Genomic DNA, 10,468 nt, shown 5'->3' on the forward strand with positions numbered 1-10,468 from the left:
TCACTGATTTGTTATAAAGTAAGTTAATGTTATAATTTGCTATGTATTGCTATTATTAGTATTGATTTGTATTTCTGTATTGTAACTTATAAATACAAATTATACTGGGCACAAAAAACTGTACACAACCTGATCAGCAACAACCAGCCACACTGTTTGCTGGTGAAGCTTAAAAGGCAGATATTTCCCACAGAGGTTGTTACAACAAAAACTGACGTTAATTTCAACAGCAATGACTTTAACGCCGCGTGTGAAGTCCTTTTTGCCCCATGCCTTTTGTTTAGAAACTATTAAAACCTCCCGGCGGCATTTATATGTGAAACCTTAAAGTTGATTCACTTGCCATATGTATGTGACTCTGCGAAAATGAGTGAAGCTACTGTTTGGTTTATCAGTGGAAGTGTATTCCCCTGGATAAAGAAAGCACAGGGAATCAAAGGTTTGTGCATTAACTCTTACACACGTTTCCAACAAGGGTTTGTATAAAAACTTTATTATTATATTTAACTTATTTTATTTAAGCATAATGGCTCACCTGTAGTTGTTCACATTAAATAAATACTAAATACACTGGTAAGACATTTAATGAAGGAAATCAAACTAAACTTTAAATACATTCAAACCAGTTTTTAAAAATGTGTAATACACAACTGAGAAGTTTACAAGTGTGCAAAAAAGTCAAAAAAAGGAGGATGATGATAATCATAAAGTACCAGCTAATAAATTGCTTGTTTAACAGGAGATGAGCAGAGGGAGTTTCTCTCTGCTGTCTCTTCCTCCACCTCCATTGTCCCCTCCGTCTCCGAGAAGATCGCTAGAGGACAGATGGAGGCAGAGAGCGTCAGCTACCTGTAGGACCCTGGATCGTCCTGGGTGGAGAAATTAAAAAGCACCTTTAAAAAGTGAAGCTGAATATTTGCCTATTTGAAAGCTGTTGAACAGACTCACCATCTCCAGCCCTATTACAGACATCAAGAGCATCCATCACAATCTTCCCCAGCACCCTGCGTGACATGTTCTACAGGAAGAAATACACAATTTTAACTTGTTGATGTTATGTGGTGGGACACTGAGTCTAAAGGAGTCTAAACAATTTAAATCTGTGTTGAAAGTAGCTCTCAAGCATAAGTGACTGTGACAGTGACACAAAATGTCCTCCACTAATTACCTCCAGGTGGCAGTGAAGAGGTGTGTATGTGTGCTACTGATGTGAATGGTGTGTGTGAACTGTGTTTGTGCCGCACTTTGTTGCGTAGCTGCAGCAGCAGTGTGAGGGCAGCTGTGAGTTTCTCCTCCAGCAGAGACAGACGTGTCTTTTCTTTCTCCTCCAGCCTTGTCTGATCGTCCTCTTCCTCTTCCTCAGCCCGCTGCTGGGAGGAGGAACAAATGAATGCAAACAAGTTATACAAGTTTCGGAGACAGCATTCAGATTCTTAACTTCCACAATGCATAAATACTCTGTTTGCATTCCATGTCAAGCTCGTTTTTCTTGCCTACCCATCTTTGTGGTTTTGCTTGCCTGCCTTTTGCTTGCTTTTCTACAGACCTCTTGTGTTTGAACATTTGATCTGAGTGAAACAACAGGTGGTGCCTTAAACCGATGTCTGCCACTGAGTGTTCACTGCATCAGAGTGTGATAACCTCGTCATAATTACAATATTGGAATAGTTAATACTGCAGCAGGGTTTTGGTGTTGTTCTTATTGGCTGGTTTAGTCCAGGGGTTCTAACATAAAGGTGTGGCCTCTCCAAATGTTAACATGATAAATCCGATGGGGCATTGGAAAATTATTGAGAAAAGAAGATAAAAAAAAAAAGACTGATGCACAATTGTATTTAATTCTTTTTTAAGTTTTTCTCCAATTTTAGTTTTTTGGTTTGAATAATTTCACCTGGAAAAGGAAAAATATATTTTCTTTTTATGAAACCGTGTCTATAAACTACTGTCACTTATTTTGTACTCATACAATATACATTTTTGGTGTATTTTATGTTGCAGTCGTATTCTTTGTGTGTGTAAATGTATATGTGTGTATATATGTCATTTCTAGCACACCTACCAAAACATTAAGACCTAAATATGTTCCGTATTAAACATTTTTGAGACCTTTGTTACTGACTAGGTGTTTGCCCATGACCTCTATATAACTTTTTACCCAGCAGCATTGAACCTTTAATTGCTGATATTTAATCTAACAAGGTAAGGTTCAGCTCATTCTTTAGTAATTCACAGTTACTTTGGAATATTATACTATTTTCCATAGACAGTTATTTATCTGACCCTGTTGCCTACATCGATTTAAATATGTTAGTTAGTCTCAAAGGATCTCATTTAACTGCAGCTAACATCATCTGTCTCTCACCTTTTCTTTTTCAAGGCCTCTGCTTCTCTCTTGCTGCTCTTGGTTTGGTCCCCTCCAGCCCGGGTTCTCTCCTCTGTCTTTAGGAATGCTGATGAGGTTTTTATCATGCAGGTGACCCTGAGAGAGATGATGGAACGTTTGGTTCCGACATCTGGAAGGAGACAAAAGAGATATTATTGTTGTGTGTGTGTTGTGTGATTGTCTGTGTGTGCAATTGTACCTCTATCTATACCCACTATCTACAGTCAACTTCACAAAGTCTGAATTTCTCACTTAGCATAATGGCTAGCCCCTATTGTATATAACGATACTTCCTCTCCACTTCCTCCCCCTGTAAAAAAGTGAAGCCAAAATATCATGGATGTGGCTGCTGCCATCTAGTGCTGATGACTTCATTAGGCGCCAGAATCTGTGCCTTATTAAAGGAGACCTATTATGCTCGTTGGCTTGTCTGACTAGCTGCTTGGCATGTATGATGGCGTGACGTAAAAGGACTCTCTGTCCTCCTACGACACGACAGGTCCGCAAGTCCTCCTCAGCTCCGTGGTTGTCTGACTCGGTGTGTGCCGACAGAGCCACTATGCGAGCATAAGAAAGTCAATGGCGGAAATCTAAACACCTGGATGACCTGCTTGCTTATCAGTCTCTTCTCTCCTCTTTTTCTGCCTCTATTTCCACAGCCAAAAGCACTTTTTTACCAAACTGCAATTCAATCCTCATTTTCTAACCCAAAAAAACTCTTCTCCATCTTTTCCAACCTCCTCGACCCCCCCAGTCCCCCTCCTCCTTCCTCTCTTCTACCAAGCCACTTTTTCAACTACTTTACATAAAAGATAGATGACATACGCTCTTCAGTTTCTGATCCACCTGCTATAACTACACTTCCATCAACTTCATCTTCAACACCTTCGCTTTCCTCTTTCACCCCCCTGTCTCCCAATCGAGTTCTGACCTTGGTAACCTCCGCCCGCCCGACTACCTGCCCCCTTGACCCCATCCCTTCTCACATTCTCCAGTCTATTGCTCCTGACCTTCTTCCTTTTCTTACCCATCTTATCAACACTTCCCTGTCAACTGGCTGTTTCCCTAATTCTCTGAAGGAGGCAAGAGTAAATCCTCTCCTCAAGAAACCCACCCGTCTGAAATAAATATGTACAGACCTGTCTCTCTTCTTCCCTTTGTTTCCAAAACTCTTGAGCGTGCTATCTTTAATCAACTCTCCTCCTATCTTAACCACAATAACCTTCTTGAACCTCACCAGTCTGGTTTCAAGGCAGGTCACTCAACTGAGACTGCCCTCCTTGCTGTCACTGAGCAGCTTCACACTGCTAGAGCAGCTTATCTCTCCTCTGTCCTCATTCTTCTAGACCTCTCTGCTGCATTTGACACAGTGAACCACCAGTTCCTTATTTCCTCCCTTCAGGATCTGGGTGGATCAGGCTCTGCTCTCTCTCTGCTCTCATCCTACCTCAATGACTGCACTTATCAGGTAACTTGGAGATGATCTGTGTCTGAACCTTGTCCTCTCACTACTGGGGTCCCTCAAGGTTCTGTCCTGGGTCCTCTTTTCTTAGTACACCAACTCTCATGGCTTTTCCTGCACAGCTTTGCTGATGACACCCAACTAATCCTGTCTTTTCCCCCGATCTGAAACACAGGTAGCAGTTCGAATCTCTGCCTGTCTGACCGACATCTCTCAGTGGATGTCTGCACACCACCTGGAAATTAACCTTGACAAGACTGAACTACTTTTCCTTCCAGGGAAAGAATCTCTCGACCAAGACCTGACTATTAACTTTGACAACTCCGTGTTAACCCCCACTCAGACTGCTGGGAACCTGGGTGTGACACTCAATAGCCAACTCTCCCTTACTGCCAACATTACTGCAACAACACGGTCCTGTGGATTCATGCTGTACAATATCAGGAGAATACGCCCCCTTCTCACTCAGAAGGCAGTGCAGGTCCTTGTCCAGGCTCTGGTCATCTCACTCCTAGACTACTGTAACTCCCTCCTGGCAGGTCTACCTGCTACTGCCATCCGACCTTTGCAGCTCATCCAGAATGCAGCAGCTCGAATGGTTTTTAACCAACCTAAATTCACTCACACTACTCCGCTCCTCTGCTTCCTTCACTGGCTACCAGCGGCTGCCCGCATCAGGTTAAAAACACTAGGACTTGCACACCATGCTGTGAACAGATCAGGTCCAGTCTACATTCAGGACATCGTCAAACCCTCATCTAAATCGTGACTGTTTGCCGTCCTGGCTCCTAAATGGTGGAATGAGCTCCCCATGGACATCCGGACATCAGAAAGTTTACACATCTTCCGCCGAAAACTAAAAACGTACCTCCTCAGACTAAACCTTAAATAAAAATAAAAAAAAAACTTTTTGAAACTAACACTTTAGCAGAACTTAAATGGCACTTACTTATAGCACTTTGTAATTTTGCTTTATTTTGAAGAAATTGTACTTTCTTGATTCTTGTCTTCCTGGGTCTGTTCCCTTTGGGGTTGCATGCACTTATTGTAAGTCGCTTCGGATAAAAGTGTCCACTAAATGAAATATAATGTAAGGTTAAGTAAAAGTATTAGAAAATTCCACTAGAAGCTGTGTCATTACCCTTCGGAAAAAACATGCACACTGTATACATTGGTGTATACATTACACTAGGACATGGAAAGACTAAAATCATAATAGATCCCTTTTAATAGTGGAGTATCCGCGATACACATACAACCAATCACAAGTCAGGGGTTTATGACCTATGCCGCAGCCAGCCACTAGGGGATGATCAAGACGTTTTGGCCTCACTTTTGGAGAGCTGTCATGTCATTAACAAATAAAGTTACAGGTACCAGCTGAAGCTCCAGACATGATGTGGGACTAATACAACTTTTCTGATAAAGACCAGGTGAGATACTGTGTGTGTGTGTGTGTTAAATGTTTTCTAACCCTTTGCCACAGTTATGCAGTTGGCTGATTTGGTTCTTCATGTCTAGCCGGCCCCATTCTTCTTCCTCCCTTTGCCCCCTGTCCTCCTCCTCTTCATCAGAGGCAGCTCTCCTCTCCACTGCTCTCTGCAGACACTCTGCATCTGCACACAACAGAGGAATTTACCTTACTGCCGAAAGACAACATAATAATCATGCAGGTATGAATTGATATGTTTACATACATTTAAGGTGATTTTGGCATTGCAAAACATTGCTGGATGAGTAATGTTTCACCCACTAATACAAAAATTTCCAAATCCCAAAGACAAACTGCAAACAAAAGCTTTGTTAAGAACACATTATCTCTGAACACCCAGTGCTTGGTGATTCATCACTCACCTGTCCTGTTGCAGGGGTCATCTGCTCTGGATGGATGTGTTTGTTGACAGGATGAGTCTAAGACGCAGCTACAGCCAGATCTGAGGGAGGTAAAGGTAGAGAACAACTTATAATTCTGCACAATTATACCACTCACTCATACAGTAGAGTCACAAAAATACCACATGTGATGTTTTAGATCATGCAGAGTCACTATTCCGATTTTAGTTCATGTAAACCTAGTCATTTACACAGTATCTTTCTATGTCTGATTCATATTATCATGGCACTGTGAGACATGTCAGACACGTGGAACTCATTACCCAAAACAACTTGCAGTCATTTGTCATTTATATACGTTCATAAGGGCATCAGGCAGATGTGGACTAAAACAAATCTGAAATCTGGTTGCAAACAGGAGAGCTGGCAGAAGATTCAGACATTCCATTCTTTCCATCATTATGCATTAGACGTAGACTCTTGCTGAACATTCTATGTCTGATGAAACAACAAACTGTTGAGCTTGACACTAATTTTTGTTCCTGATGCCCCTTGTCCTGTATGTTTTTGAAATACACATGTTACACTGTTAGCTGCTTATTGTAAGCTGTTAGCAAGTAAAAGCAACCTGCTATATTTTGTTTTGCACATCAACATGTTAGATTGTTTTGTCTCCTCATGTTTACATCTGAAATACACAGATTACAATTGAACCTGGATTAAAACATTTGGACTGTGTGCACATTGAAGTTGGCAGAACGTTGAGATAACTGTGCATGCAACATATTCTATTGTAGGTCATTTTAATATTAAAGAATGGTCATCACTGCTTGTTCGACACCCACCAGGATTTTTGTAAGTATGTTTGTACAGTCAGACATGGACAGTTTTGTGCTGAGCTGGTAGAATACAGGGGATTTTGAGCTTTCTAATTTGAACCAGCTCTAATGCAAAATATAAGGCTGTGGGAGGATTAGTTGACTATTTCTTCAGAAAAAAGACTTCTGAGACAATATAACTTTAATTTAAATCACATAAACTGAATAATATTTGTGATTTGTTATGTCAAATGTTTATTTTACAACCATCAGAAATATCTTTAATGCAAAGAATACCAATTAATCTGTTTGATCTAATCACAAAAAAGGGTTATAAAGTCTCTTAAACATGAATTGCAGTAGTTTCCATTTAATTTAATGTAATTTTTACCCTACACTCAAATTCAGTTTTCAAATGTGTGTAACTTAATCTGAGGGCTTAAATGCATTGAATTTCAAATCAGAAGAGCACAGAGGCAAATGATGTGGAAATGAATGCACAACACACCCATGCTCACAACCCCACCCACACACAAACACGGAGGGTTTCTACCTGTACTTGTGCAGTTCAGTCTCTAGCTGACTGATCCTGGACTGGAGCTGTGGAACAGCCTGTGCCTGCTCCTGGATCAGCCGAACCCGCTGCAGCCCCAAACTCAGAGCTTCCCTGGCCTCCTCTGCTCGCCTCCTGATGCAAATCATGCAAATTCATCTTCACTTTATCCTTCCAATCAACTTTTAACTCCCAGCAACAAAAACTAACCTGATGTAATTGTTCTCTTTCCTCAGTGCGGACTCCGCCCCCTGCAGTTTGCGCACTTCTTGATAGGCCCACTGCACTTCCTTCTCCAAACGCTGATTGAACTTGATTGCCTCCCCTAGCTGTCCGTCACGTGAGGAGCGAATCAGCCTCAGCTCCCTCAGAAGTGTGTCCCTGATGTCCTGTGACCTCACCGCTCTCCTCGCCCTGCCTGCTCCAGCACCACTGCACTGTCCTTTGATTCTGTGCGTTGGGACCAGTTTTCCCTGAACAAAGGTGATGGAAGTTGTGGGAGACAAAACAGTGGAGGTACAGCTGGAGGGAGAAGGGTGGGTGCAGCTCCTCGCCCGTTGGAGGGCCACCTCCATGGCGAGGCAGCGAGCATCGCTCCCCTGCAGCGCCGAGCGGAGGTCCTCCACCAGCTCCCTCAAAACTGACACCTCATCTGGAGAGGAAAATCAAAGAGCTGTCATTAATTATTTTGCACAGTTGGATTTTACATAAACATATGATGAGCTTAAACTATAATACACTGTTGAGAAAATACTGGATCAGGAAGAAACACCCCTAGGTCCCAAGCCTGCCTTAGAAGAGAGTGTCTTGTGATTGACACCCAATGACACTAAGGTACACAACTGATATGTCACTAACATCCGCTAGTGGTCACAAATATCTTCTGGTGGTTAGCAACTTATCATCAAATAATGCGGAAGACGTTCAAACTAACATGAAATATTCATCCTCTATTCTTATTTAAATTGAAAAAGGCAAAAAAAAACTTGAAGCACTTTGACTCAATCCTCCAGATGTATACAAGGACAATTTGGAGGGGCCTGACCCTTAGCCGGGAACCACTGGAGAAAACAACAGTAGTTACAACTGGCTCCACTTCAAGCAGCTATACTGTGATAGGCTTACACGTTGATGGATCAATATTGTTATATAATAATGTACCAGAAACACTTGCAGGGGCAAAGTTCTCCAGTAGTGGTTATTCTTCCTGTATGAAAGACTGTTGGCAGAGCAGATGGTGCAGGAGATAGAAGAGGAGTGACAGCACCAAAGTAAAGAGGGGAGTGCTGCTGGTTGAGAGAAAAATGACAGGAGGGGAAACGAGTTCCAGTAATTGGTGCTTTCAGCCTGCAGGGCTTCCTCCCCTCTCTACTCCCTCACAACAATACCTGTTGTGTATTAGTCAGGAGATAATAGTCAGTTCCAAGGTACAACAACAGAGTCACTATAGATCACATACACTAATAAGCTCGTGCAATGATGGTGAAATATGTTATTTAGTGCAACAGCATGTCGTCCTGGTACAGTACCTGTCTCACGGTCTCCACTTTTACCGGGTACAGGTCCACTCTGGTCCCCGGGAAGATCGAAACTGACACTTTTCCGCCGCCTGACCCGCGGCCACCGCAGTCGGATCTGTCTCTCCACCAGCTCCGTGTCCTCAGTGAGGGGCAAGCGCCCGGCGCAGTCCCCGGTGCCTCTGCGCGCACTGCGCACACGGAAATACCCACACAGCCGAGAGTGGAAGTCTTTGAATGACAGCTGGCAGGGCAGCCGTGAACACACATCCCTAAACTCTTCATCCTCCTCGTCTTTCTCTCCATCGCCTGTCCCGTCCTTTGCCTTCCTCGTCCTTCCCCCAGCTCCGCTGAGCCCAAGCACTGCGCACAGCGCTGCGAAATCCTCGGCCGTCACTGTGTCGTCCTGGTTGGGGTTGGCCAGGTGGTGGAAGACCTCCTGCAGGTATTGGTCAATGCCTGTGGCCAGGACGACGATTTCGTTCTCCACGTCGGAGTCGGGGCAGTGGTGATGGGCCAGAGCGCTCCGGAGCCACTCGCTTTTACGCGCTGCTTGCGGCGACGGGTTGACGCGCGACAGGGGAAATGCTCTGCAGTCCATGACTTCACATAAAGTACGGTTTTCTTCTTCGTAGATGTCACCAAATAAAAGCCTAGCAATGGAAACTAGCACAGGATATGACTTCAAACCAGTAAACCATTCCCTCCTTTCGTTTTACGCAATACGTAATTCCCTGAAAGCCTCACCTTGGATTCCTTCCGGGCGCATCAAGTCAAGAACTGATGCCCTCGAGTGGGGAAAGAAATCCCACTGCACCGACTCCACCCTCTTGAGTGCAGTCTGACCACATGTGTGTGTGTAGCACTACATGTAAGGGGCTTTCACCGTTTATAATTAGTTATGCGAGAATGTCGGTGCTGTTGCTCATCTCCATTAAAACTCACATATCAAGTAATGGCACACAACCGTTTTCTACAGGAGAGAGAACTTCGGGGTCACACAGGTGAGTTTGTGTGTTTTGGAGGTGTTTCCAGAGTTTGAGGTTATTTTGTGGCTCCTGTCATCTTGTGACAAAAACAACCCACAGCAGCCCACAGTGAGTCATGGTGGGTTTTAGTTTTCAGCTTTACCAGAGTGGATCTTGAGTGGATCTGACTCACTCCCTGTGTGGCAGCCGCAACAATAAAATGTAAAAAGACTCCTGACACTCAGCACCCCCTGACTGTTGCCAGTCAGGAACTAATTTCTCATCTTGGAAGTCAAATGCGACTTAGTTTCCTGAAACTGAGCACTCCCAGCGGAAATACCATTGCACACCTTGACCTCACCACTTATCACATACCTGACAACCACAAGTAAAGGGAGCATCTTGATTACAAGCCCATGATTAGACCACATACACACAAAGCAACTCATGAATTACAAAGCATGACGCATTACACAGTGACAACATTTCAGTATATCAGAACTTAAGCCAAAACTATTTGCCAAATAGCAGAAAATGAATCAGATGAGCATTAATTAGGAGGAAATGATTTCATCCTGTTTTCCTGTCAGATGTGATGATATGCATGCCCTTATACTGTGAGTTCAGAGCCTGCAGGTTTGAGAAGGGCAGAGATCTCTCCCCTGTCACAGCTTGTTCTAGCCCTAAATAGCAAATTGTGATTTGTAAATCAAATTCACGCACATCTCATTTGATTGATGACTGATTATTTCATCACATTATATACAGTACTGTGCAAAAGTTTTAGGCAGGTGTAAAAAATGCTGTAAACTAAGAATGCTTTCAAAAATATGAATAATAATTGTTTATTTTTATCAATTTACAAAAGCAAATGGAGCGAACAAAAGAAAAATCTAAATCAAACCAGCATCAATTCTTATAGGTCTGGGATTTT

The 10,468-nt window shown here is 43.1% G+C and overlaps 1 protein-coding gene across 2 annotated transcripts; it reads right to left on the reverse strand.

Annotated features, from left to right (window-relative positions):
• Window positions 1–541: 541 nt before the first annotated feature.
• Window positions 542–9,457, reverse strand: si:ch211-112f3.4 (EF-hand and coiled-coil domain-containing protein 1). Of its 2 annotated transcripts, none has more exons than XM_062397454.1 (9): window positions 8,579–9,457; window positions 7,260–7,701; window positions 7,050–7,184; window positions 5,700–5,779; window positions 5,320–5,461; window positions 2,363–2,513; window positions 1,245–1,367; window positions 949–1,018; window positions 542–869 (listed from the first exon to the last, which is right to left on the reverse strand). In XM_062397454.1, the coding sequence occupies exons 1-9, from the start codon at window positions 9,165–9,167 to the stop codon at window positions 733–735; spliced, it is 1,869 nt and encodes a 622-aa protein (XP_062253438.1). In that variant the 5' UTR covers window positions 9,168–9,457; the 3' UTR covers window positions 542–732. The 2 variants fall into 2 exon arrangements, with proteins under 2 accessions (XP_062253438.1, XP_062253430.1); XM_062397446.1 differs by having other exon boundaries at window positions 1,245–1,370.
• Between the last annotated feature and the right edge of the window lie 1,011 nt (window positions 9,458–10,468).

This window comes from Platichthys flesus, chromosome 2, assembly GCF_949316205.1.
Source record: "Platichthys flesus chromosome 2, fPlaFle2.1, whole genome shotgun sequence".
Lineage (NCBI taxonomy): Eukaryota > Metazoa > Chordata > Actinopteri > Pleuronectiformes > Pleuronectidae > Platichthys > Platichthys flesus.